Consider the following 27633-nt stretch of genomic DNA (forward strand, 5'->3'; position numbering starts at 1 on the left):
TCCCTCCCCCGCCCTGCAGCACCTGGGCCCCCCCCGCCACCCGATTGGCCAGCGACCCCATCAATCCTCGCCTGGCTGTGCTGACGTCATCCTGCAGTAGAGGGGATGGGTTGGGAATGAGAGAGAGAGTGAGGACGCCCGGCTCCAGAGCAAACGAGAAGCCTCTGCAAGTCCGCCACCTCAGCCACCCGGGTTGAGGTCTGCCCAGGTCTGCTGTATGGACCAGTGTGGGCGGCAGGCTCCTTTCTGTCTGTGCCCTGCTGCCCCCTAGCTTCCCCCCCCCACTGCTTGGAGAGCCCCTGCCTCCCTCCCCCAAGGTGGAATCAGCCGGCTAGAGGCTCTCGGGGGAGAGCGATCGCCTGGCCCTGCCCTGCCCTGCCCACACCACACCATGACCCTCCTGCTGTTGCCCCTCTTGCTGGCATCCCTGCTCCCCTCCAGCTCCTGTAACAAAGGTGAGTGAGGTGGGGGAGGGGGCCACTGAAAGAGGGGTATGGGGAGAGCCATGTGGGGGTAGGGGTGGGCAGGGGCTGTTGAAGCTCTCGGGCAAATGACAGGTGTGGGTTCTTGCCACCATCCCCCTTCCCACCCGTTTTCTCGGAGCTGCCCCCTTCTCGGCCTCACATCCCCTTCCCCACACCATCCTCTCTGGTCTGTTTCTACCCATGTGCTTCTCTTGCTCCCGTTTAGTCCTCATTTCTATCCTGGGCTCTCTGCATCCTCCTTCCCCCCCCCCCCCCCCCTTCAATTTCACCTCGGGGAGCTATCTCAGGTCTCAGAAGGCCTTGCCCCTGGAGGGTAATGTACATCTCTGGGGGGTTCTCCGTTGTCACTGGGGTGTGCCCGCACTAAGGGTGTGTGGTAGATCCATCTGGTTCATTTCCATCCCATCCTGGATGGAAACAGTTGCTTGCAGCAGCTCAGCAATTCGGAGCACGTATGTTTTGGCGTGTTCCTCTGCGTCCATACCCGGCATACAGCTGGGCTGAGGGTTACCAGAGCTGCCCTCTGGCAGACAGCAGATAAATTCAGCTGGGTGAGGCCATCAGAGGGACGAGGGGTGAGGGGTGAGGGGCTAAGGCTCAGGTAAGTGGAGGAAAGCAGGCAAGGGCAAAAGTGGGTGTGTAGGGGGTGCCAGATGAGCGGTGAGAGGAAAAAGCTGAGGATGACGGACATGAGGTGTGGGAGGGGGGTAAGAAGGAGATGGATGGAAGAGGGTAAAGGTGGAGGCAAAAAAAGAGAGAGGATTGAAAGGGACAGAAGAGGGGGAAGGGGAAGTCGAGGAAGGAAGGGCAGGGAGCCAGCAGCGAGTGAAGGAAAAGAACACAAGGAGAGTCTGTGGCCAAGAGGAGAGGAGCAGGGAGACTGGGGGTGAGCTGTGGAGAAGGCGCCCAGCCCTGGCCCTGCGGCACCACAACCCTTCCATCTTCAGGCTGTGGCTCCTCGCCTCAGTGTCTGACCTCAACCCAGCTTCTTAGCCTCCTGCCACTTCCTGTGCTGCCTTTTGAGCACCATCTTGTGGCTTCCTCCTCTGCCATTCGAGAAGGGGGTTCTGGTGGTCATCTGCTAGAAAGGGGCAGGCATTCCGATACCAGAAGCCTTTTTTTTTTTTTTGTGGTGTAGTTGGAGGAAAGACTGGAAGACAGGATTTTTTGCTCACCGTGACATCCTGGGGAAGTCTCCTTTTGGTGACTCAGTTTCCCTCTGATGATATGTCTTCTTCCACCCATGTTCCATTGATGGGCCATCATGAATGTGCTTTGGGAGTCTGGGGGCTGGCATGGTGGGATTACATAGAGCAAACGGTGGCAGCTGAGGTGGAGGTGATGTAGAAGGGAAGGGAGCACACTGTGCCTTCCCCAAGGCCCCTCACCGGGCTAGGGGGAGATCGGTCCCGGGGAGGAGACACAAGTGAGCTGAGTCTGGCAAGAGGTAGGGAAATCTAGAGGCCGAGTGAGTCCTGTATCCTTCCTGGCTTGGCTGGTGGTTGAAGGGAAGAAAGGGGTAAGCAAGAAGGAGGACTAACTCATGAGTCTGAATAAGAAGTGGGGGTCAGGGAGTGTGGGGTTTGGTGGCCTTGTGGGGGACGTAGCAATGTGCTGGCTGCGATTGTGCTCTCTTGGGTGTAGGGATGAGAGGCAGGCAGGAGATTTGTCGTGTTTCTAGGCCAGCTCAATAATCCCTTAGGATGTCGGCTGTGCTGGGTCCGGTCATTTGGCATTGATTCCTCACCTCCATCCCTGCCCCTTTCTGTCCCCCTCCTTCTGTCCTATATATTTTCTCTTCTCTTAGGTTGGATGGATTTAGGCTGGGGCTTGGCTTGGAGAAGGGCAGAGTGAGGGGATCAGGACTGAAATGGGGGTGGGGGTGGTGGTGGTGGTGGAGAAGATAAACACGCAGGATCTCAGGAAACGTCTAGATCTTTTTTCTCTAATCTCAACTCTGCCCTTTCCCAGGGCCTTCTGATGGCCCACCACTGCTCTCCGAATCTCCAGTCTCCACTCACTAGCACTTGAAATCCCTCAAGAAAATTCTTTACCCCCTGACCATGTTTCCCAGGGGAGATAGTGGTCCTCCTCCTCCTCCTCCTCCTCCCCCAGGGTAGGCTGTTGCCATGGAAACGATCTATCCTGCCATGGGCAGAAGGCTGTGACATCCCACAGACCCTCTGACTCCTGTAATGCTGATTTCTTGACCTCAGCCCTTTCTCCTGCACGTGCTTCTGCAGAGGGTGGAAAGGGGGCTAATAGTGGAGTGTAAGTGGGTCGGGGTTGTGCAGGAGTGGAGGGCCAGCTCACAGGTGCGTCCTCTCCTCTCCCTGGGCGGGGGTCAGCCAACAAGCACAAGCCATGGATCGAGGCAGAATACCAGGGCATCGTCATGGAGAATGACAACACGGTCCTGCTGAACCCACCACTCTTTGCCCTGGACAAGGATGCTCCCCTGCGCTATGCAGGTAATTGGGGTTGGGGGATGCCAAGGTGGGTGGGACGGAGAAAAGTGGTTGGGCCGGCAGAGGGCAAGGTGGGGAGAGGGGAGGTCCTGGGAGAGGAGAGCAGAGGAAGTGGGGAAGAGGCCTCGGCAAAGTGGTAGAAGTAGGCTTAAGGATGGTGGCTGAGTACAGGGAGCCAGAGAGAAGGACGCGGGCAGGCAGAGGTTAACTGCATCACGATTTGGTCAGATCTCAGATCCAGTAGCTCTGAGAGGCTGCAGCTTGGGGACGCTGGTGTTGGAGCTATATGTCTGATAATTAACACTGTCACACGTACAAGAGGAGGGACGGGGGTTTGGGAGGAGAGGCGAAGTGGAACGGAGGCGGGGAGGCTGGGCAGAAGGTGCTGGAAGTGGTGAAGGAGAAGGAGCCTCATCCCTCCTTCCCCCCCTGGGTCAGGTGAGATCTGTGGCTTCCGGCTCCATGGGTCTGGGGTGCCCTTTGAGGCCGTGATTCTGGACAAAGCAACCGGAGAAGGGCTGATCCGGGCCAAGGAGCCAGTGGACTGTGAGACCCAGAAGGAGCACACCTTCACCATCCAGGCCTACGACTGTGGCGAGGGCCCCGACGGGGCCAACACCAAGAAGTCCCACAAGTGAGGAGACCCTTGTCCCCTGCTTCCGGCTGCTGGGCCCTCCCTGCTCCTCCCAAGCCCCTCACCCTCCTCTGTCCATGCTGTCATTGAATACCTACCCCCTCCCCTCTCTGTTCATCGGGGTCTTTTCTTCCAGGAGCTTTCACTCTAGGTGACAGAAACATGTAGAAGAACTCATGGGATGTAATCCCAGTTCTGCCTCTTATGACCTTGGGCAACGTACTTAGCCTTTCTGGATCCGCTTTTACTGCTCTATAAGATGGGGCGAATGACGATCCTCCTTCCTTAGATTGCCGTGAAGAGTAAAGGCGATGGTTTATGTAAAAAGCAGGCACCACAGTGCCTGATGCACGGGAGAGGCTCTGTACATGGGTCATGAGGAGGAGGAGGAGGGGAACGAGGAGGAGGAGGATGAGCAGCACATCAGCACACATCCGGATTTCTTCCCCCTGCCCCACCAGTCTGCAGCGCGTCCCACACTCACATACTCACGATGTACACATGCACGACGCTAGGTGAGGGTGCGCAGGAAATGGCTCCGGCACGGCCAAGCCTGGGGCCCGAGACTCCTATGTCTGTTCCCAGCCGGCTTCTCATCAGAGAATGGGAGAAAGGTTGGCAGTCAGGGTTCCTGGGCCGCTAAGAGGCACCGGTGGCAAACCGCACCTTGTGACTCAGTTTCCCATTTGGAGACAGAACCCTGCCTCTGGGCCCCGGGTGCCTAGATCTTGGTGGGAGGCCGCGCTCCGCATGAAAGGCATAGCCCCAGGGCTGTCCGCCCCATGGGCCCCGAGTAGGGGGGGCCACACCTGTCAAACACGTTGCACACGTGTGCACAGAAGACGGCCCTCCGCTCACGCTCGTGTCGGATGACTTAATGGCTTTTATATAAATACCACTTCCCTTCCCCTGGTTGGTTTTAAAGATTTTATTTTTAAGTAATTTCTACACCTAATGCGGGGCTCGAACTCACAACCCCGACACCAAGAGTTGAATGCTCCACCGACCGAGCCAGCCAGGCACCCCACCCCCCAGTTGCTTTTAATTTGGCTTTTATTCTGTGTCTTCCTCGGTTATCCCGTTGGATCTGACTGTTGTGGAGGAACAACCAGCTGGACGCAAAATTCTGTCTTAGCCCTTGTCTTAGCACCGAACCTATAGGACTCTGTACAGGAGTTCTCCAAGTCAGCTGAGGGTGTCCTCTGAGGTTGTCCTTTACCCCTGACATCAGTCACCCCTTCCTGTGTGGTGCCTGGTGCCCTGGAGGGTGGGATGAGCATGCCCACAGCCCTAGGCTCGGGACACACTGGCTCCTGTGTGCTCTGACTCCCTGTCTGCATTCCCCTCTTTGAGTTTTGAGGCCGGCTGACTCTTGCTTGTCCCTCCTTCTGCTCGGGTACTGTGCAGGGCGACTGTGCACGTGCGGGTCAATGACGTAAATGAGTTTGCCCCCGTGTTTGTGGAGCGGCTGTACCGCGCTGCGGTAACTGAGGGGAAGCTGTACGACCGCATTCTGCGGGTGGAAGCCATCGATGGTGACTGCTCCCCCCAGTACAGTCAGATCTGCTACTATGAGATCCTCACCCCCAACACGCCCTTCCTCATCGACAATGACGGTGAGTGCATCCCCTGCAGCCCCGCCCCTGGGCGCCCACATCCCTCCAAACACCCCGGGGGCTGAACTCTCCACTTGTGTCCCTCAGATCCTCTTTCCACACCCGCCTTCCCAATGGAGAGCCTTTTTCCCCCAGACACCTCCTTCCCTGTCTTCTGCTGCTTGATTCACCTGTTGCCCAATTGGCTCACGAGTCCTCCCTCCCCTTTCCTCCTTAGCCTTTCCCTGGCGCACCTTACCCTCTTTGTCTTCCCCCCACACCTATCCCAGGAAACATCGAGAACACGGAGAAGCTGCAGTACAGTGGCGAGAGACTCTACAAGTTCACGGTGACAGCTTACGACTGTGGGAAGAAGCGGGCAGCGGATGATGCCGAGGTGGAGATCCAGGTGAAGCCCACCTGTAAACCCAGCTGGCAAGGTGAGGAGCTCCGCGCTGCGCTGTCACCCATCTTGTAAATCATCTCTCACCTGGGTCTCCCTTTTGTCCCTTCTGACAATCACAGGGCTAGGTTAAGAGCCAGGGGAGAGAGATTTGGGGGCAGGCTTGCAGCTGTCTACCTTGGCTGCCTACCCAAGGGTGTCAGCGGACGCGACAATGGCAGAATGGATAAGAGGGGCTGCCTTCCTCTCTCTCCGCTACCCTCTCCCTGTCCCCTGTGCAGGCTGGAACAAAAGGATTGAATATGCACCAGGCGCAGGGAGCCTGGCTTTGTTCCCTGGTATCCGCCTGGAGACCTGTGATGAACCTCTCTGGAACATTCAGGCCACCATAGAGCTACAGACGAGCCATGTGGCCAAGGGCTGTGACCGCGACAACTACTCAGAACGGGCACTGCGGAAACTCTGTGGTGAGTGTGCCCTCCTCTCCCCAGGCTTCTGCCTGACCCTCCTCTGCCTCTTTCCGAAGAATCTGCCTCACATCTTCCCTTGCCCACCCACAGGTGTATATGTATATATATATATATCCACAGAGGTTGTAGCATGTGGTTAACTCCTGTGGCCCCCAAAGCAAATCAATAGGTCATTGGCAATGATGCATAATCATAATCGTAGCACAAGACAGTCACCAGGTACATTGCGGAACAATGGTAGGGAGAGATGACGAGTTGGAGATTGAGTTCATTGGAGAGCCATTTCTAGAAGAGAGGTCCACCCTCTGGTGTCTTTGAGGGGCCGGGAGAGGGGGTGAGACTAGCTGAGGGAAACCTCTTTCCTTCATTCGCTCTTTCCCTGGCTGCTTCCCATTTCCCCATCTGCTGTGTCTCAGCTCTGACACTTGTGCTTTCTGGCGCTTCTGCAGGTGCCGCCACCGGGGAGGTAGACCTGTTGCCCATGCCCGGCCCCAATGCCAACTGGACGGCCGGACTCTCGGTGCACTACAGCCAGGACAGCAGCCTTATCTACTGGTTCAACGGCACCCAAGCCGTGCAGGTGCCCCTAGGTGGCACAGCTGGGCTGGGCTCTGGGCCCCAGAACAGCCTCAGTGACCATTTTACTCTGTCCTTCTGGATGAAGCATGGTGTGACCCCCAACAAGGGCAAAAAGGAAGAGGAAACCATCGTGTGTAACACTGTCCAGAATGGTGAGCCTTCCCCAGGCCACTGGTCTGAGAGTGAGGAAACTGGCTTTTTATCCTGTTTCTGTCACCATCCAGTTTGTGGCTGTGGACAGGCCACTGCCTCTTTCTTCATTTGTAAGAGGTGGTGCTGGCTTTGGTGCTCCCTGAAGCTGTGTGGTTTACTGCCTGCATGAGTTGAGACCTTGCTTACTCTCAGAGGGCAATGGGACTGCTCACTGCCCTTCTCACCTGCAGTTGCCCAATCCCCCTGCCTCCCACCATGTGGTAGGCTGCTCCCCAGTCTACTCCCGTTAAAACCTGTTCACTGCAGTGGAGAAGCCTGGATAGTGGTGTGCCCCATTCTTCCTCTCCTACCACTATCCCGTCCTCCTCTTTGAAGGGCTAGTTGGCTCCATTTCCAAGTCCCCAACTTCCTTCAACTGCATAGCACGTCCTTCCTAGGAGGGCTCAGTCTTGACCTGCCCTCTCATTTCTGCCACTTCTCCGAGCTCACTTCTCTTGACCTAAGAAGGGTTGTCACCCATGTATTAACCAAAGGAGTAGTAGAAATCTGGGTGGGAACAGGCTGCCCAGTGTTGCACCTTGGCCGATCAGAATGCTCGAGAAGCCCTAGTTATTGCTTGGCCTGGACTCTGTGCATGTGTCAGAGAGAAAGAGAAGAGACACTAGGGAATGCGGGAGGGAGAGCACCTAAGAGAGTAATGAGAGTAATGAGAACCTGTTCTTGCCTCAGGCCCTGTGTTTGACCCCTGTCTCTGTCCTCTCTCCTCAGAGGATGGCTTCTCTCACTACTCGCTGACCGTCCATGGCTGCAGAATTGCCTTCCTCTACTGGCCTCTGCTTGAGAGTGCCCGCCCAGTCAAGTTCCTCTGGAAGCTGGAGCAGGTGAGGCCAGTGCCAGGCTCCTGGGAGAGCTGGGTGGATGGAAGGAGGGTCCCGGGACCAGGGTTGGCATTTTCTGCATTGCCCTGGGCCCCTCTTCATGCTCCACCTTCAGTTCCTGACCATTCTACTCCCAGGTTCTCTGGTTCTTTTCCAAGGCTTGTCTCCTGCAGGAAGCACTCCAAGATTAAAAGGAATTTGGGAGCACATTACTACTAACACCATATCTAACCAACTATCTTTTCCTGCTTGTTTGATTTCATCTCTTTCTTACCTAGAACCTTAACAGTACATATCCCTGACTCTCAAGCAGTTAGCATGCTGTAGTAAGCGAGAAAGTAAGTAATTCTGGGGGACGCAGCCAGGGGAACTCACTAGCCAAGAAATCTCTATTAGTATGTCTAAATCCCAATTTCTTGGCCTATTAAATGGGAATAATATGAACTTTATTTAAAAAAATTTTTTTTAATGTTTTATTTATTTTTAAGACAGAGAGACAGAGCATGAGTGGGAAGGGGCAGAGAGAGAGGGAGACACAGAATCTGAAGCAGGCTCCAGGCTCTGAGCTGTCAGCACAGAGCCCAATGCGGGGCTCGAACTCACGAACTGTGAGATCATGGCCTGAGCTGAAGTTGGACACTTAACCAACTGAGCCACCCAGGTGCCCCAATAATATAAACTTTATATCCGAGGGTTGTTGCAGGAGCGAATGATGGACTAGACCTTGTAGGCAGGAAGGATGTCAATTTTCACTATTATTACGCATGATTATGAAGGATAAATAAAAACGGACAAAAAATATGTAAAATCCTCTCTTGAGTCGACAGTTACAACCTCTTCTTTACTCTCTCTGTAAGCTGACCGTGAGGACAAATGGGGACTAATTTGAGTTCCCATCTCCTTCTACTTTTCTTGCAGGCCCCAGTAGAGTGGCTGAGTAAGCAAATAGCTGCAAAAAGGCAGGAAGTGGAAGAGGGAGAAAGAGAAAGGAAGGGCCTAGAAAATCCACAGACTGGATAATTGAGGGCTGTCTACAAAAGCTTTTGCTTTCTCTGGTACTCTGTGAAGGAGACAGTCTGCCATTTGCTGCTTCTTGATCTTTCCCTCTTGTTGCTAATGTTAGTAACATCTGTTTTTCTCTATTTTCCTTTATTTATTCAACACATGTTAAATATCAAGTACGTGTCTGCCATTCTGCTTGGTTCTAGGGATACAGTGGAGTATAAGGGAAAGAAAATATTTGCCTTCTTTGAGCTTACATTTTAGTTGGAGAGGTAGATTTTTAGAAAGTAGGGAGACATATGTAAATGGTAAATTGTGATGAATTCTCTCAAAGAACAAGCAGGGACTGAAGTAGAGAGTGGGGGAGGACAAAGAGGGGGAATTCACTTTAGATCTAATGCTCAGGGAAGTCCTGATGGAGGTGAAATCTAAGTTTTGTTCTAAAGGATGGGAAATAGCTGAGAAGAAAGTGTTCTAGGCAGAGGGAAGGGCTGATGCAAAGGCCCTGAGGCAGGAAAGCGCTTTGCCTGTTCCAAGCATGGGAAGAAGGTCAGTGGGCTGGAATACAATGAACAAGGGGGAAAGACTGGGCATGAGGTTGGAGAGCTGGGCAGTGATCAGGTTGTGCAATGGACTTTGTCCAGCTGTAGTTTGTTTAGATTTTTTTAAGGTTAGGTTTTTTTTTAATGTTTTATTTATTTATTTTTGAGAGAGAGAGAGAATGTGAGCAGGGGAGGGGCAGAGAGAGAGAGGAGGACAGAGGATCTGAAGCAGGCTCTGTGCTGACAGCAGAGAGCTCAATGTGGGGCTCAAACTCAAGAACCATGACATCATGACCTAAGCTGAAGTTGGACACTTAACCAACTGAGCCACCCAGGTGCCCCAGTTTGTTTAGGTTTTGTCCTGTAAGAGGTAGGAAGCCTTTTGAAGGGTTGAAAGCAGGGAGGTGATCCAATCAGATCAGATTTATATCTACAACTCTAATCAGATGTGTATTTTAAGAAGATCCCTTTGGCAACTATGGGAGGAACTTATTGAAAAGACATAAAAAGGTAAAGACCCAGACAAGACTGTTGCCATGGTAAGGTTGAGGACTGGACTGATGCATGGCATTATAAAGAACTGCACAGAAATCCACAGCTTTTGGCTCTGTTTGGATCTGGGATCAACAACACTGCTGATGGGTCGGATGTGTAAGGTGATGGAAAGAGAAGGATCAAAGGCATCCTGTAGGTCATCCGTTTGAGCAACTGGATGGACAGTGGAGTGTTGATGCTGCCCCAGGGAAAAGTGAGGAAATTGGGAAGGGGTGTGGGCTTCTGTCTTACACATGTTAAATTTGAGATACTTCTGAGACATCCAAGTGGAGAGCCCAGGGTTCAAAGGAGAGCTCTGGGCTGGAGATGCAGATTCTGGAATTAACAGCATAAATATGGTATCTGAACTCATGGGAACAGATGAGGTAACTCCTAGGAAGAGTGTGTAGAGAGAAAAGGGAGAAAAAGGGCCTAGGTTGAACCGTGAGGCATTCCAGCACTTGGAAGCTAATAAGGCAGAGAACTGGCTACCCCTCATTCCTCTGACCATCCCCCACACCCATCTTGATTGACCCTAGGAGAAACAGCCAAGGAGAGCAGGTTTGTTTTACTGTTGGGATACAAACTACTGTGGACCTTCCAGTGCCATACGTACTTACAGTTTTGGGCAAAAAATTATTCAGAAAATAGCGTGTTACTTCTCTTAGGAATGTTTATAGTTTTAGAGATTTGCCTGAAGAACGGAATTTTAGGTACCTACTTGGTTGGTGCCTGATAGATTTTGGGCAGGGATGTTATTTCCTGAGCTGGGTAGGCAACAATTCACTAGTAAGCCCTGCTGATAGAGCTGAGAATATAAGGGACTGTACCCTGTCTCCCAGGAGAAGGGGCAGTGCCTTGTGTTAGTTCCCTGGAGATAAAGCACCTGAGGGTTCTTACCCTTACACTGCTTTGCCAGGTCTGTGATGATGAATGGCACCACTATGCTTTGAACCTGGAGTTCCCCACAGTCACGCTTTATGCTGATGGCATCTCATTTGACCCTGCCCTCATCCATGACAATGGTCTCATCCACCCGCCCCGAAGGGAACCTGCTCTCATGATTGGGGCCTGCTGGACTGGTAAGTCCCTCTGAGCTTCTCAGTGAAGACACTGAAGGTTGGAGCCTTTAGAAAGTTAGGATTAATGAAGGAGCAAGGGTAGCCTGACTTCATGCATCTCTCCTTGCAGTTGGGCATGGTGACTCAGAGAGATCTCTGTGGAGGAGACCACAGGACCCCCCCCCCCCCACAGTATCTCCCACCTGTTCAACTAGTCATTACCTCAGGCATCACCAGAATCTCTCTTTCTGTAACTTTGGCCAATGCCCACATTGTTCCATCAAAGAGATGATGTCCACAGTGCATTCCCTTGCTGGAGGCCAGTAATACCAGTAATACTTCAGAGAGTTCTCAATCTTCCTTAAGCTATTTCTTTCATTTTTTTCCCTTCTGGGAACTTGGGTGCATGCCTGCGTTTGTGTGTGTGTGTGTGTGTGTGTGTGTGTGTGTGTGTGTGTGTGTGTCTTACCAAAGCCCTTGTGTTTTCTCAGCCATGTATTTGGGGGCTGGTTTTTAACAGAAGCTGGAGAGATTGAGATGTGAAATTGGTGAACAGGTTGCAAGCCCTACATTGGCGGGGAGAGAACAGGGAAGACCCCTTCTTCCTTGCGGTCAGTCTGTCCCCACAACACTGAATTCATTGCTACTTTTTTTTTCCTCCAGAGGAGAAGAACAAAGAGAAGGAAAAGGGAGGAGACAACAGTACAGACACCACACAAGGTACTCTGTGCATAAGAACTGGAGACCAGAGAGCTCTCACCTTAACTTTCTGTGCTATGCTCCTGACTCCACCCCAACCCCAAATCCCAGCCAGCCTCATAGTTACTGCTGCACATGCCACCAGGGGGCAGAGCCTCCATGAACTACTGCAGGGCAGGGCTCCCTTGGAGAGGTAAGGCCAGATGGAGCTTGGTGGCCTCCTGAGTGTCCCTTCCTGCTCACAGAAGGAAGTGGGAGAGTTCTCTTGCTGGCTTTCCACGTAGCAGATCGTGGGAGGCAGGAGGTGGTCCCACACAGGGAGATCTGGGCATCTGTGAAGCTCCACACGTTCCCCTGGGTCCCCTTGCATGCCCTGTGACCATGTCCTCTCTCCCTCCCCTTCTTTTCCTCCATGGGCTCTTCTTTCCTCCCTTTGGTCCCACTTTCCTCCTTCCATTTCTCCCTCTCCTTGGGGGCTTTTCTCATTTCTGTTGCTTCTGTTTTTCACCCTTCTCTTCTCCTTGGATTTATTCCCTCTTCTGTCCTCTTTTCTGCATTCTCCAGTCCCCCCCCCCCCCCCCCCCCCGCCCCAGCCTCACTTCCTGGTCTCTTCTTTCCTTTTCATTTCCGCATTTCTCCTTCTTACACTTTTACTCCAGCCTTCTGCCCTTTCTTTCTGCCCCATTTCCTGCTCCAGCTGCCTGTCCCCTCACCTGCTCTTACCTCCCTTCCATCCCTGTGTTCCTGCCCTAGGAGACCCCTTGCCGATCCACCACTACTTCCATGGCTACCTGGCTGGTTTCAGCGTGCGCTCAGGCCGCCTGGAGAGCCGCGAGGTCATCGAGTGCCTCTATGCATGTCGGGAGGGGCTGGACTATAGGGATTTCGAGAGCCTGGGCAAAGGCATGAAGGTATCGCCCCTTCCTCTAGCCCTGTCCTTCCGGGCATGCCCCCTGCCCCCAACCTCTGCCCACCTCTCTCCCTCTGCTCCCTTCCTCTCCCACCTCCTGGTCCTGCTCTCAGCTGTCTGTGTCTGGGGCCCAGGTCCACGTGAACCCCTCGCAGTCCCTGCTCACCCTGGAGGGGGATGATGTGGAGACCTTCAACCATGCCCTGCAGCATGTGGCTTACATGAACACTCTGCGCTTTGCCACGCCTGGCGTCAGGCCCCTGCGCCTCACCACTGCTGTCAAGTGAGTGTTGGGTGGGGCGGGCAAATCACAGCGCAGAGGTAGACGGTGTCAGAACTCCTTGGTCTCAGAGGTCACCCAGGGCTAGGCGCACCTCCATCACCATATGGATGGGGAGATTGGGCCCCAAAGACAACTGACCTGCTCAGTTGACAGCCACGTTTGTAGAAGAGCCTGGACTAGACTCGGATTTAAACAACGGACTCATTACTCTTTCCACTAACCACCCTTCCAGGACCCCGGGGTTTTAATTTTCTCCGTGCCTCTTTGCTGATACGTAAAGTGGTACAGAGAAGGTACTGGATTGGGAGCTGGGAGATCTGATGTTGCTTCTGACACTGTCTTAATCGCCTGGATGACCTTGAGCAAATAGCTCTAGTTGTTTCACCTGTTTTCATCTCGATTCAGCAAGCCCTTGCAAGATCAAATAGGATCATTGAAGTCTAGGGATTGGTAACCTGTGGCCCTGGGGCCAAATCTGGCCTGTTGCTTGCTTTTGTAAGGAAAGTTTTATTAGAACACAGCCATTCCCATTCATTTGCATATTATTTCACAGTATGGTGGCAGGGCTAGCGGTTGGGACGGAGTCTGTATGGCCCCAAAAGCCAAAAATATTTATTGTCTGGTCCTTCACTGAAAGTTTTCTGACCTTTGAATGCTAAGTAAATAATTTTAATTCTTTAAAAGAAAAGTTGTACATTATTTTCAAGTTTAAGTATGTTGCTAAACATGCAGAATAACTGAGAGGCACCTGGGTGGCTCAGTCGGGTGAGTGTCTGACTTTGGCTCAGGCCATGATCTTGTGGTTCGTGAATTCAAGCTCCACATCAGGCTCACTGCTATCAGCACAGAGCCTGCTTCAGATCCTCTGTCCCTCTCTCTCTGCCCCTCTCCTGTTTGCACTCTCTCGAAAGCAAAGAAAACATTTTTAAAAATGCAGAATAACTGAGAGGTCATGAAAGCATAATAGTTATGGACACAGAGTCTGTTATGTACTGGCTTTTTGCACTGAGCAAACGCTATAAAACAGGGATAACAATAGAATCTAACTCCTGGGATTGTTTCGAGAGCTAAATGATACAGTCCAGATTGACCACCTAGCCCGGTGCCTATTCCGCCAATGCCGGCTATTTTCACCCCCTAGAATGTTTGCGGGGCAGTTTTTAGGAGATACTGCTATCTGGTGGGCGGATTACACAATGCAGGAGACTAGATTCCTGAGCAAGCATGCCTTTCTCCCCTACTGTGCCTCAGTTTCTCCATAAGCGATCTGAAGATAAATATCTCTGGCTTGTTCCTATCCTGGGAAGGGTGGCTTTAGAGAGGAGAGAGAGGAGAGGGCTCTGAGCCCTACACAGTGACTGGGCATGATTATCAGGCCTCACAATTACAGCTCTGGAAGGCAGAGGCAGCAGCTTTTGGGAATCGGGCTGCTAGCCCACGGGGGTGGTCACAGTGTGGAGCTGAAGGCCACAAGTAGCTGGGGTCATGTGGGCACAGACCAGAGCTGAGCGTGCAGCCCACCACGTTCTAGCCAGAATTCAAGTTGTTAAAAGGGCAGTCGTGCAGCTATGAAGGGTTTAACCCACTAGAAACCGAGTAGTTGCCTCCTCGCCTTCACTCCGCTCAGAAGCCACATCAAGGGAGGGCGCTGTCTTTTGGCTTATGGTGGAGCTTTGCAAGGGGAGGGGAGTCCCACAGTGGGAGGAGGTGACATCCTTTGTGGATGGACTCAGCTGAATTCCTCCTACCTCTTTCATGCCTGGGGAGAGGCTTATCCACCAGCTAGGAACCTGACTTTGATCCTTTAGTGGGGGAGGGGACCTTGTTTTCTTTGTGAGAGCTCTCAGTTTTTCCGTTTGTAGAGCTATCATGTGGTTAGTGCTACCCTAATACTTCCTTGAGGTCACTGGAGAAAATATAGGGGTGTGTGTGTGTGTGTGTGTGTGTGCGTGCCTGTGTGCACGTGCACGCACGTGCACCTGCTTATGCACATGAGTGAAAGAGAGAGAGACCTCCTCTTCTCTGATACACATCCTTGCCCTAGTCCATGTGGCTTCCCCAAGTTCCAGGGTTCAGTTCTTGAAGCTCTGTCCGTTGAAAGCCAGATTTATCTAACTATTTGGTCAATGCAGACTTTCCCTAAGGTATTTTGTCCCCCTACCTCTTTCTTGGAAAGCCCGCCTCCTTTGTGGCATTAGCCCCTGAACAAATGGTTACCACATCTTTTTTCTCTAGCTTTGTCTTTTTCCCATAGCCCTTAAATTTCTGCTTGCTATAACCTCTATCTAGAAAGTTCTGCCAGCACCTCACAGAAATGAGCTCAAGATGGAATAATGGCCTTCAATATCCAAACGTGCCCTTCCCCCTGAATTCTCCATTTCTGTAATGGTGTCTCTGCCCTTGCGGTTATCCAGGCTTGAAACCTCTGAGTCATCTTGGATTTCTCCCTGTCTATCCTCCACGCTCCGTCCGTTGCCAGGTCACCCTGATCCTGCCTGTGCTGGGTGCTGGGAATCTGTCTCCTCTTTTTCCATTTCTGTTGTTATTACTCCAGCCCCGTCTCTGATTACCTCTCGCCTAGCCTATTGCCATAATCTCCTAACGAGTTGACCTATCTCTAGTATTCTAACTTCACCAGAGGCTAGGTTAGTGGTCATAAATCAGAATTTTCATCTTCATTATTTCCTGATATAGAAGAATTTAATGACCTGCCTTTGGCCAGTGCTCAAAATTTGCACTCAAAGCCCTCAACCATCTGACCCCAGATTTCTGCCTCATGTTCCTTCGTTCCCCTTGGTACACTCCTCACCACCCATTCTATGGTCTACCTTCTGCCTAGCGAAGTCCTACCCTCCTTCAAAGGCTATCTCAGTTGCTACTTCCCTTGATTATTCCTATCCTCCCTGGCCAAATGCCCCATTCCCATCCTAGCCAGAAATAACCTTTGCCTCTCTAAACCCTTGTGATTTTTTGTTTGTTCCACTTACACAATGGTGACCATATTTGCCCTTATTTTAAGGTTGTGTGCCATATATAACTAAGCTCTAGACCAGATCATCAGTGCCTTTGGGTCAGGGCCGGCCCCCTGTTCCCCTTTGGGTCCCCTTTGGATTGCTCATTGCAGTGGGGATGTCTGTTGGAGTCTGGGCTCTCAAGGTCAGCTTAGGTGGTTTTCCAGGAGGCTTTGATCTGGGCCTCACAGAATGACCATGCAGATTCTTGGGCCCCACCCCTTGTGGCACAGGAACTCTGCAAGCTGTGGACATTGGCAGCTTCAGGGGCTTTGAGTTCATCGTATCTGCTGAGGTTACAACCCCTTCCCGTTTTGGCTCCTGCAGTCAAGCTGGGCATTTCAGTTAGCACAAGCATATGGACCACAGGCCCTGCTCCTGTGCTACTAACTTCCTTGTGAAGGCTGCTTGTTCAAGGGGTGCTTCTTTATAAATAAATCAGACTGGTGCAAACCCAGGCCCCAAATAGTGGCTGTGGTTCAGCGGAAAGAGTGGGATCTTGGCATAAGAACTGTGGGTTTAAGCCTTGACTCTGATGCCTATTTCTTTTTCTAAAAAAATTTTTTTTAATGTTTGTTTCTTTTTGAGAGAGAGAGAGAGACAGTGTATGAGTGGAGGAGGGGTAGAGAGAGAGGGGGAGACACAGAATCAGAAGCAGGCTCCGGGCTCTGAGCTGTCAGCACCAAGCCCGATGCGGGCTCGAGCTCATGAACCGCAAGATCATGACCTGAGCCGAAGTCGGATGCTTAACCCACTGAGCCACCCAGGCGCCCCTGTTGCCTATTTCTTGTGTGGCCAAGATGCTTGATCATCTTTGGTTTCTTACCCCTTTTCCACAGGTTGAAATAAGGTTGCATGAAAGAGTATGTGTAAACGCTTCAGAAACCAGCAGGTGTGATGAGAAAGTGAGGTGTCATTCTGATCGATTGGCAAAGGATGGGGCGGGAGGTGACCGTGGGAGCGCCTTCCTGAGCAGCTGTGCTGTGCATTGGTTGGCCTGGCTGAGTGCTTGAGGGAGTCTGTCCTGGTGCCAAGGTCCACGAGGCTTCATGGGACCATGGATGCAGGTCCGAGATTGTCACATTAGCTCACCGACCAAAGGAGGTTTCTCTGATCTTGAAGGGAAGAAACACCAAGGAGGAGGACATCCTTGGATAGGCTCCTCCACCACATCCTTCCCCTCCACTTTTGTTGTTGAGTATTTTTTGGGCATGTGTCTGCCATATGTTTTACTGAACACACTTCTTAATTCAAATCTCCTGAGTAAGGAACTGTGTATGTGTAAACATTTTGGCAAGTTCGGTTTGTGAAATGAAATTTGATAGGTGTTCCATAGTCTTAGGTCAGGGCGTTGGTGATGTGATCACTCCTGCAGGTCTGGGTTGCCTGATCTGTCTCTGACCCTTTCCCACAGTGGCATCTTCCCAGGAAAGGGTATCTCCTCTCCAGCTTTGCCCCGGTGGGGTAGTTGTGCTGCCACAGGGACACTATCCCTCTTTCCTCCCTTCCCCTCCCTGACGTGGGGTGCTCTGTTGTAGAGATGGATGCCCGGAGGGATGAAACAGAATAGGGATCATTAGACAGGAGGTGTTGGGGTCACAAGCTGCCTCTCTCCCCTCTGCTCTGCAGGTGCTTCAGCGAAGAATCCTGTGTCTCCATCCCCGAAGTGGAGGGGTACGTGGTGGTCCTTCAGCCTGATGCCCCCCAGATCCTGCTGAGTGGCACTGCTCATTTTGCTCGCCCGGCTGTGGACTTTGAGGGACCTGAGGGGATCCCCTTGTTCCCCGATCTTCAAATCACTTGCTCCATTTCCCACCAGGTGGAGGCCAAAAAGGATGAGAATTGGCAGGGCACAGGTAAGGATGACTCCAGGGAGTGATATCATCCCGAGAAGGGGCTCATGTCCACAACTGGAGTGACTTCATCCCACATTCGCTTGTCTGGAACCACTTACATGGGTAGAGCCGGGAGGAGGCCTGTGAGTGTGAGGAAAGTACTGGGTAATGACGTTCTTGAAGATGCTGCCTACTGCTCTCGGGGAATGAGCCTGGAAAGGGAGGAAGTATGGCCATGAGGTGGGCCCTGTGGCTCTGATCCCGATCCCGATTCTCTCCCGTCCAGTGACAGACACACGCATGTCAGATGAGATCGTGCACAACCTGGATGGCTGTGAGATTTCTCTGGTCGGGGATGATCTGGACCCCGAGCGGGAAAGCCTGCTCCTAGACATGGCGTCCTTGCAGCAGCGAGGGCTGGAACTCACCAACACGTCTGCCTACCTCACCATTGCCGGTCAGTGGGGACTGAGTGCCTGTCCTCTTTTTCTGTGTGCGCCCCTCCCCAGTATCAGGGATCTAGGAATTCGAGAGGGTCCTCCTCCCAGGTCCCCAGGGATAGAGGCAAGTGCCATCTTGTACCTTCCCAGACTGGAAGCTCCTCAGGCTTCCAGATTGCCCCTAGAGGAGGTGTGCTGGGGTTCAGGCTCCCAAGTGGTTCTTTCTCCCCGCTTCTCTCTATAGCCTGGCTCCCCTCTGCTGCTCCCTCCTCCTGTGGCTCAGCCTTCTCTGACGAGCCTTCGATCCTCTAGCTGTTTGGTCCTAGCCATCTTCTCTACACCTTCCATCTCTCTGATCTCATGTACATACCAGATCTTTATAAATTTTTTTTAACGTTTATTTTATTTTATTTTTTTTTTTCAACGTTTATTTATTTTTGGGACAGAGAGAGACAGAGCATGAATGGGGGAGGGGCAGAGAGAGAGGGAGACACAGAACCGGAAACAGGCTCCAGGCTCTGAGCCATCAGCCCAGAGCCCGACGCGGGGCTCGAACTCACGGACCGCGAGATCGTGACCTGGCTGAAGTCGGACGCTTAACCGACTGCGCCACCCAGGCGCCCCTAACGTTTATTTTTGAGACAGAGAGAGACAGAGCATGAACGGAGGAGGGTCGGAGAGAGAGAGGGAGACACAGAATCTGAAACAGGCTCCAGGCTCTGAGCTATCAGCATAGAGCCTGACGCGGGGCTTGAACTCACGGACCGCGAGATCATGACCTGAGCCGAAGTCGGACGCTTAACGGACTGAGCCACCCAGGCGCCCCCACACCAGATCTTTAACTCGCGTGCTCACGTCCTAGTGAATCGTGGCCGTGACTTGGTAGCTTTCAGAGGAAACCTGCTATTCTCTGAAGGAAACCTCCATAGGTGGGGATGGGAGAAGCTGGTCATAACCGGCTCCCTCCTGTTTCCATCCCCTTCCAGAACCTCACCGAGGACTTCTGTATTTTCCCCTCTCTCCGTTTCCCCCCTGCTGGCCTCCTCCCTTCTGTCTTGCAGGGGGTCCTTAATGCCTTTTCTCCATCTCTACCCAGAAGCTGCAGAGTTTTTAGAGAAAAGCAGAGCAGGAAATGGACCCCAGTGACTCTCTCCCAATCAGTCAGAGCTGGGCTGGGGGCGGAGGGGTACATCTCTTGGGAGAACTCAGGTCATTCCCCTGCTGAGGCGCGGGACCGACCCATTCTGTGGCTGCGTCTGCTCTCAGCTGGCGGGAGTCTGAGAGAGAGGGGCCTGCGAGGCCCTTTTGGCCGGCTCCACGCCCTGAGCTGCTTCCTCGTCCCCCAGGGGTGGAGAGCATCACTGTGTACGAAGAGATCCTGAGGCAGGCTCATTATCGGCTGCGACACGGAGCTGCCCTCTATGCTAGGAAATTCCGGCTGTCCTGCTCAGAAATGAATGGCCGTTACTCCAGCAATGAATTCATCGTGGAGGTATTCAGAGAGTCTCCTTCCCTCCCCTCCTCCCCCACTAGCGAGGAGCCCTGGAGGAGTGGACTGAGACCCATAGTTGGCAGGAATGGACATTGCAGCACGGAGGAGCCCAGAACCTGTCTGCTCAGAGGGGGAGGAGCTGTGGGGCATGGTTAGCAGATGGCCTCTAGTGAGGTGGGACAAGACTCTAGTGGATAGGAATAGGAGAGGCGGGTGCCCACTGAGCTCTCCCTCCCCCAGGTCAATGTCCTGCACAGCATGAACCGGGTCGCCCACCCCAGCCACATGCTCAGCTCCCAGCAGTTCCTGCACCGCGGCCACCAGCCCCCTCCTGAGATGGCCGGACACAGCCTGGCCAGCTCCCACCGAAACTCCAGTACGTAAGAGTGCTCAGGGCCAGGCAGGGCAGGGAGGGTGGTGGGGGGGTGGGCTGGGCACGGGCATCCTCTCTCCTCTACCACTGGGAGTGGGGCAGGCCGGTGGAGCTATGGTTTTGTTCCCTGTGCTGACTTAACTGATCACTCTCTTCCAATCCCTGTAACCCCTGGACCATTAACTTTCCCTCCCGAAGAATATGAGTCAATGTCATTCATCGCTGGGGTGCTCATGTCTGGAATCATAAAGTCGGTATGGGGTTTAGGCGCCTTTTTTGTTCCTGCTCCCTCCCCCAGGAATATCAAATTAGCCCTGGACCTAGTGAAGCCATCAAGTATTTATGAAGCACCTACTGTGTACTAGCACTGTCCTAAAGTGGTATTAGGGACATAAAAGAATTATGGGTTAGATACAGTCTCTATCCTCAAGGAGAAAGTTGGGGCTAATATGTGTGTAATTATGTGCTATCTATAATGTCATAAGTCTTTTTTTTTTTTTTTTTAATGCTTATTTTTTTTTTTTCAACGTTTATTTATTTTTGGGACAGAGAGAGACAGAGCATGAACGGGGGAGGGGCAGAGAGAGAGGGAGACACAGAATCGGAAACAGGCTCCAGGCTCTGAGCCATCAGCCCAGAGCCTGACGCGGGGCTCGAACTCACGGACCGCGAGATCGTGACCTGGCTGAAGTCGGACGCTTAACCGACTGCGCCACCCAGGCGCCCCTTTTAATGCTTATTTTTGAGAGACAGAGAGAGAGAGAGAGGGAGAAAGAGAATGAGAATGAGTGGGGGAGGGGCAGAGAGTGAGGGAGACTCCAGACTCTGAGCTGTGAGCACAGAGTCAGATGAGGGGCTCAAATTCACCAACTGTGAGATCATGCCCTGAGCCAAAGTCAGATGCTTAACTGACTGAGCCACCCAGGCACCCCTATAATGTCATAAGTCTTTCTAACGCCAAGTGTGCAACTTGGCAAAGTATTAAATCCAGATGGAGAGCTGCCCTCATGTTCCCTGGCCATGGCACTTTACCAGTGATGCGAGTTTTAATTTCCAATTTAAGAGTTGGTTTATTGTAGAAAAACTAGAAACTACAAGTATGAAGAAGAAAAATCAGCCATAATTCCACCCCAGAGAAGAAGCCATTGTTAGTGTTCCTTTTTTTTTTCCTATGCCTTATTTTTTTTCTTTTTACAAAGTTGGGATCAAACTATTTTACTTAACCTGGTATTTACACATAATATTATGAAATGAGTTTTCTTCCCCATACTAAACACTGTAAAATGATTCTGTTGATGCCAAAAATGATTTTTGGAATCCCTTTTAGAATTGCTTTCAAAGCCTATTTACGTGATGCATTTATGTTTATTACTTCTTAGATATGCTTTGCTTTTGACCCATTTCAGTTTTACCCAATTTCATCATCCACTTTTGTCAGAGTTGGCTCTGGATATCATTTTAAGTTCTTAAATATACAAACCCACAAAGGGCACAGGTTTGTCACTTTTGAAAAAAGCCGAAAGGTGTATCACAGGCTCTGAAGGCAATTCCCTAAAGAATTCTGAAAATGCTTCCTTGAAAAAGCTCATTTCAATACATACAATAATAAGAATATTGAACACATCAGTGTGTGCCATGAGCTTTTCTACATATTGACTCATTTAGTCATTACAAACAGCAAATGAAATGGGTACTAGCATTATCCCTTTTAAAGGGGAGGGAATGGAAGCCCAGAGAGGTTAAGCATTTTTTTTTTAATGTTTATTTATTCTTCAGAAAGAGAGACAGAGCACGAGCAGGGGCGGGGCAGAGAGAGAGGGAGACACAGAATCTGAAGCAGGCTCCAGGCTCCGAGCTGTCAGCACAGAGCCCAACGTGGGGTTTGAACTCACAAACCTGTGAGATCATGACCTGAGCCGAAGTCGGATGCCTAACCGACTGAGCCACCCAGGGGCCCCATAATTTTTTTTTTTTTACATTTATTCATTTTTGAGAGACAGAGGGAGACAGAGCACAAGGGGGGAAGGGGCAGAGAAAGAGGGAGACAGAATCTGAAGCAGGCTCCAGGCTCCGAGCTGTCAGCACAGAGCCCAACGCAGGGCTTCAACTTAGAAACCTGTGAGATCATGACCTGAGCCGAAGTCGGATACTTAACCGACTGAGCCACCCAGGCGCCCCCAGAGGTTAAGCATGTTATTCAAGATCACACAGCTAGGAAGTGGTAGGAGCCAGGATTCAAATCTAGGTGGCAGGATTCCAGAGCCTGTGCATTACTGTGCATTAACCATTGACCTCCATACCTTCTCCATTTATGCTTGATGCTTGCCCGCTCTTCCTTTTCTTCCTCTTTCTTTCTTTCTTTCTTTCTTTCTTTCTTTCTTCTCTTTCTTTATCTTGTTATAGTTGCATCTAATTTGGTGGGGGGACTCCTGAGGGCTTCCTAGGGCTTTTTTGACTGAGGCTAGCTCCCTGGTATCCCCAGGGATTCCATCTGGCTTCCTCCCCTTAAGTGGTGGCCACCACTACAGAGTCTCTTGTGTTCCCTTTTCCCTGGGGCTGGCTCCCTTTTTCCTTCCTCTCTCTGAAAAGAGAGGCCTTTTTAAGTATTTACTCACTATAGGAAAGCAGATGGGGGTAGGGGTATAGGGAGTAGGGAAGTAGGGGTGAAGAGGGGAGCATAATGCGTAATCAAGTTGCAAAGGTTCATAGGAACTTCATACAATTTTTAGAGACCTGTGAGCAAACTAACCCTGTTTGTTAAATAGACCCTTGGGGCCAGCTTTTTTTCCCCCCCTCATAATTTCCTAGCTCTTTTTCCAGTTCTTTCCTTTTTTTTTAATGTTTATTTATTTTTGAAAGAGTGCAAATGGGGGAGGGGTAGAGAGAGAGGGGGACAGAGAATCCGAAGAGGGCTCTGTGCTAACAGCAGCCAGCCTGATGTGGGACTTGAACTCAGGCACCGTGAGATCATGACCTGAGCCGAAATTGGACGCTCAGCTGACTGAGCCACCCAGGAGCTCCAGGCAGGCGTCGATGGTTTTTAAAGATCCCCAAGTGCTTCCAATGTGCAGCAAAGTTTGGGAACTGTTTCCCTACTTTGTTTCTTACAAGTACCTGAAGCTTTGCAGACAGACCTACAATGAAATAGAGTAGGCATAGAAAATGAACTCGGGAGTGGGGAGGGAAGGACGATTCTGAATGAAGAATAAGATGTAGGAGGGGAATAAAGTCAGGTCATAAAAGACATACTCTGAGAGTTGCTAGAATGGTAGAATGGGCCAGCATGTTGGCTCTGAGCTTCCTTGCAGTTTAAGCAAAAGGAAACCTGAGCAGTTAGGAGAGTCATGTGATGAGAGCCAACCAGTATTTCAAGAGAAGCCCTGGGACTGAGAGCGGAAAGAAGTTTCTCCCCAGGGTCTTCATAAAGGGGGCACCATGCAGGACTGTGGATGGGGCTTTAACCGTGTCCTCACACCCACCTGAAACCAGAAGTTGCACAAGGGCTGTTTGATAAAACACCCCTTCATGTCGGCGGTGCCAGTCATTCAAGGCCACAGTCACCTGCTCGGGTCTCATGCAGCAAGCGAGGCTGATTGCGCTTTTCTAAACTCTTGATTTTTGTTTGTGGCTAATTGAAAAATCCTGCCATCTCGCTGGCTTCCAGCCTCATTTTATTTTATTTTTTTTAATTTTTTTTTCAACGTTTATTTATTTTTGGGACAGAGAGAGACAGAGCATAAACGGGGGAGGGGCAGAGAGAGAGGGAAACACAGAATCGGAAACAGGCTCCAGGCTCTGAGCCATCAGCCCAGAGCCCGACGCGGGGCTCGAACTCACGGACCGCGAGATCGTGACCTGGCTGAAGTCGGATGCTTAACCGACTGCGCCACCCAGGCGCCCCCCAGCCTCATTTTAAACTAATTAACTCTACTTGTTTGCCTGCAGATAACAGTGTCTGCATTTTGTCTTTCCTGTGGTCATTTCTTATTCCTGGCAATCGACTTGCCATTTCCTTCACCAGGCTGGGGGCTCAGAAGAACAAATGCATTTGATCAAGGCACAAACCAGAAACTTTGGCCTGTCATCATCAGTGTGCTCCTAGAGTAGGTTCACCTGCTGCGGCCTCCACTCGGAGGTGTGGAGGGGCGGGTCTCTATTCCTTCTAGAGCCTGAGCTTAGCTACAGGGGCCACCTGCTGGCAGGGTCACTGTTCCTGGATCTTGCCCACTGACATGGGGACCTGGGAGGGACCATTTCCTGCAGATGGTCGGGAAAAGCACCTCTGTCCCCTTTCTCCCTCCTCCCCCATCCCCAGGCAGTTGAGAAGTGCTAATCCAGCCAGGCCCATCTCTGCCCTAGAGCCCGTGCCCAGGGAGCCTGCCTGCCCTGCCAAACAGGATTGGCTCTCCTTGGCGAGCGGCCACAGGCAAGCTATGGGTTGGGTCAGGATAGGGACCAACTTGGCAGGGAGCTTTCAGGGTGGCCTCAGGGAGGTGTGAGGCTAGTGTGCCCACTCAGGCAGGGCCTTCTGCACACACCTGGTTGGCCCCGGAGCTTGTGACAGCCTGCTGTGCCGCTGGCCGGGGAGGAGTGGTGTGTGTGGGACAGGGTGTGTGTGCGGCTCCCGTGCTCTTGGCTTCTTTGCGTTCCGCTCTGTCTCTCAACACGTCTCAAAGGCTGTGGGTAAATCGGGGACTGGGAGGTAGATGTATGGGCTGGAACACAGTGTGATTACACGGGTAATCACCCCTTAGCAACGGGACTCTCCAGATTCGGGGCCTCACGGGGCCTCTGTGGCTGGGAGAGCCGCTGCGGGCGCAAACAGTGAGCAGGGGTGTGCACCCATGTGGGGTGCAGCGACCCAGCTGCCTACGCGGGCCCTCAGCCTGGGGACACGTGTGCGGGGTCTCTGCCTCCACTTGCTGTCCCGGGGGCTGCGGGCCCTCCTGCTCTGCGTGCCCATGCTTCCCCGAGCGCTGTGTGCGTGTGTGCGGGAGGTGGCCCGCCCTGTGCTCACGGCTGCTGGCTCCGTGGCCCTCGCGGCGCACATCTGTGGCGTTTACATCTTCCTTCAGGGGGTCGCCTGGTGTGCCCAGCTGGCGGGGAGCTGGGTGACGCTGCACGTGTGGTTCTGCCGTGCCTTGCTGGAGGCCCTCGGACGCAGCCCTTTGCTCCTGCTGTGTGAGCAGGCCGCCAGGCTGCTGGTGCGGGCAGGTGTGCAGACCGGCAGAGTCCTGGCTCGGGTGAAGGGGGTGGCCGTCCTTGTTCAGCTGTGTGCCCGTGCAGTCCTCCTGGGCACGTGCTGGTGCATGCACGTCTGCTTTGCCGCCATCAGCTCCACGGTCCGCGTGAGAGTGCACGCGCCTTTCTCTGTCTCACTGCCCTTCAGGGTCCTCGCTCCCCTGAGCCTAGGCATCAAAGTGAGGCCGCGGGGCCAGAGGCATGACAGGGCCGAGGGGGAGGTAGGTAATCCTCAGGGGGAGATTTGGGAGGAGCAGAAGCCCCAGGTGTCCAGGAGGCCCAGGCCCGCGAGAAGAAGGGAGGAGTCACAGAACAGGAATGAGTGCGGTTCAGGTGGGTGAGTGAAGGGGCTGCTCCCGGCCCCTTGGACGTGTCCCCCCAGCCTTGGGTGCCAGCAGCTTCTCCTGGCTGCCAGGCCAGCTTGGGGCCTGTTTCTCAAGATGCGGGAGGACATTCTCTCCGATTACACCGTTGAGCCTATGTGGCGCCTTTCACCTTCCCCCACTGGGCTCGAGCTCCAACCTGGCCCTCTGCCTGCTGAGAACAGGGCTGTTCTGATAGCGTTGGGCCAGGAGCTCTTCTCCCCCTGCCCGTGCCCCCCTTTGCATACCTCCCTCCCTCTGCCTCTCTGTCCCTTTGGCCTTAAGCGGCCCTTCAGCACCCTTCCCTCCCTGTGTCCTGTTCTTCTCAATAGGGGTCTCTTTCTCCTCTAGCTCGTACAGGGCACTCCCCGCTTCGGGACCATCCTGTCTTCTCTCTCTCTTTTGAAATGTTTATTGAACATTTATTTATTTATTTTTATAATAATGTTTATTGAACATTTAAAGAGAGAGCGCATGCTCGCAGGGGAGGGGCAGGGGCATGTGAGCAGGGAGAGAGAGAGAGAGAGGGAGAGAGAGAATCCCAGGCAGGCTCCACGCTGTCAGTGCAGCGCCTGCCTCGGGGCTCCGTCTCACAGACTGCGAGATGGTGGCCTGAGCCGAAATCAAGACTCGGATGCTTAACCTACTGAGCCACCCAGGCGCTCCCATCCTTCTTCTCTTATTCCAGGACTCCCTCTTCCCCCGTCTCCCTCCATCCCGCCCTCCCCCCCCCCCCCCCCCGCCCCGCGGTGCCAAGTCCCTTTACTCTCCCCACAGTGGTCCCCAGCGCAGCGACTCTCATCATTGTGGTGTGTGTGGGGTTCCTGGTGCTCATGGTCATCCTGGGCCTCGTGCGTATCCACTCCCTTCACCGCCGTGTCTCAGGGGCTGGCGGGCCTCCAGAGGCCTCCAGTGACCCCAAAGACCCTGACCTCTTCTGGGATGACTCGGCACTCACCATTATCGTGAACCCCATGGAGGTGAGTGGCAGTGGGAAGGGGGGAAGCCTAGAGTCCAGATTCAGCTGGAGCACAGAGTGGCCAGGCCCTGGGGCAAAAGGCTCTGGGCAGATCTGCCACGAGTGGGAAGGAGAAAGGTTAAAAGGGAGGTCGGGGGTGGGGCAAGGGGCCTGAGGGGAGCATGGCCCCCAAAGGAGAGGCTCTGGGGTGCGTGCAGACCATTGAGCCCTGTGCTCTCTGCTCCTGCCTCATCCAGTCCTACCAGAATCGGCAGGCCTGTGTGGCGGGGGCTGCCGGTGGCCAGCAGGAGGACGAGGACAGCAGCGACTCGGAGGCAGCCGACTCCCCCAGCAGCAACGAGAGACGCATCATCGAGACCCCTCCACACCGCTACTGATGCTGCACCCTTCCCCGAACAGAGAGAGATTTCTGCCCTGGTGAGACAGAGACACCCCCAGAAAAGAGAGAAGGACCTTCTGAGAGAAGAGACCAAGAGGGAGAGAGCTCTTTGGAACGAGTCTTCCTTTAATCCCCAAATCCCAGTGGGCCGCGCTGGGGTCTGCCTCCTCCCCGGCCCCCACCCCACCTCCCTCCTGTGCCTCTGGGCTCCTGTTCCCTGGAAGACTTTGGCTGCCTTCTCTGCACCCCCCCCCCCCGGCAGTGGCCCCTTAGCTCGCCCATGTCTCTGTCTCTCCCCCACCAGGCGCACCCTGCCTGGAGTGGGGGTCACTAGCAGTGGCAGGGGCCCGGGTGGAATTGAAGGGGGAACCCTTCCCTACTCTCCTGTCCACGGAGGCCTGTCTTCCCCAGGGCTTCCGCAGCTGGGAGGAAGCTTCCGTCCTCTCCTCCCTCTCTTTCCACTTCATTCTGGGGATCCCTGCTTCTTTACCTTGCCCGCTCTCCTTCCTTTTCTGTCCTCTTTCCCCTCTTCTCCTTGCCTGAGGGCCTGCAGCCCCTGCCCCTTCCTACATGACCTGGTTGAGGCTGGGTTGTGGGGATGGCAGGGGGAGCGGGGGCCCCAGGTGTATTATATATAATGTATATTTTTTCATGTTGCTGTGAGCGCAGCCCCCGTGTTCTGTGTGCAGCTCACGGCCTTGTGTGTGTGTGTGTGTGGCATCGTCATGTCCTGGGAGGGGGGAGAGGGGGGAGGGGGATGGGTGTGGTGAGGGAGGGGATGCACCCTAGGGTTTTCAAATAAAACAACCAGAAAAAGCTCCGTGA

At 53.0% G+C, this 27633-nt stretch overlaps 1 protein-coding gene across 1 annotated transcript; it reads left to right on the forward strand.

The window, feature by feature from the left end:
• Positions 1-95: 95 nt before the first annotated feature.
• CLSTN3 (calsyntenin 3) lies at positions 96-27633 on the forward strand. The gene is made up of 18 exons (XM_030322389.2): positions 96-455; positions 2834-2956; positions 3392-3587; positions 4995-5203; positions 5473-5622; positions 5867-6052; positions 6505-6786; positions 7556-7668; positions 10663-10825; positions 11468-11524; positions 12257-12414; positions 12548-12696; positions 17337-17563; positions 17829-17999; positions 19329-19474; positions 19715-19850; positions 26228-26430; positions 26666-27633. Exons 1-18 carry the CDS (start codon positions 392-394, stop codon positions 26804-26806), a joined length of 2874 nt encoding a protein of 957 aa, XP_030178249.1. The 5' UTR covers positions 96-391; the 3' UTR covers positions 26807-27633.

The sequence above is a fragment of the Lynx canadensis genome, chromosome B4, assembly GCF_007474595.2.
Source record: "Lynx canadensis isolate LIC74 chromosome B4, mLynCan4.pri.v2, whole genome shotgun sequence".
Lineage (NCBI taxonomy): Eukaryota > Metazoa > Chordata > Mammalia > Carnivora > Felidae > Lynx > Lynx canadensis.

Coding starts and splice junctions, on each gene's coding strand:
- CLSTN3 (XM_030322389.2), top strand. CDS start 392: ATGACCCTCCTGCTGTTGCCCCTCTTGCTGGCATCCCTGCTCCCCTCC. Junction 10,826..11,467: donor GATTGGGGCCTGCTGGACTG/GTAAGTCCCTCT, acceptor TTTTTCCTCCAG/AGGAGAAGAACAAAGAGAAG. Junction 12,697..17,336: donor CGCCTCACCACTGCTGTCAA/GTGAGTGTTGGG, acceptor TCTGCTCTGCAG/GTGCTTCAGCGAAGAATCCT.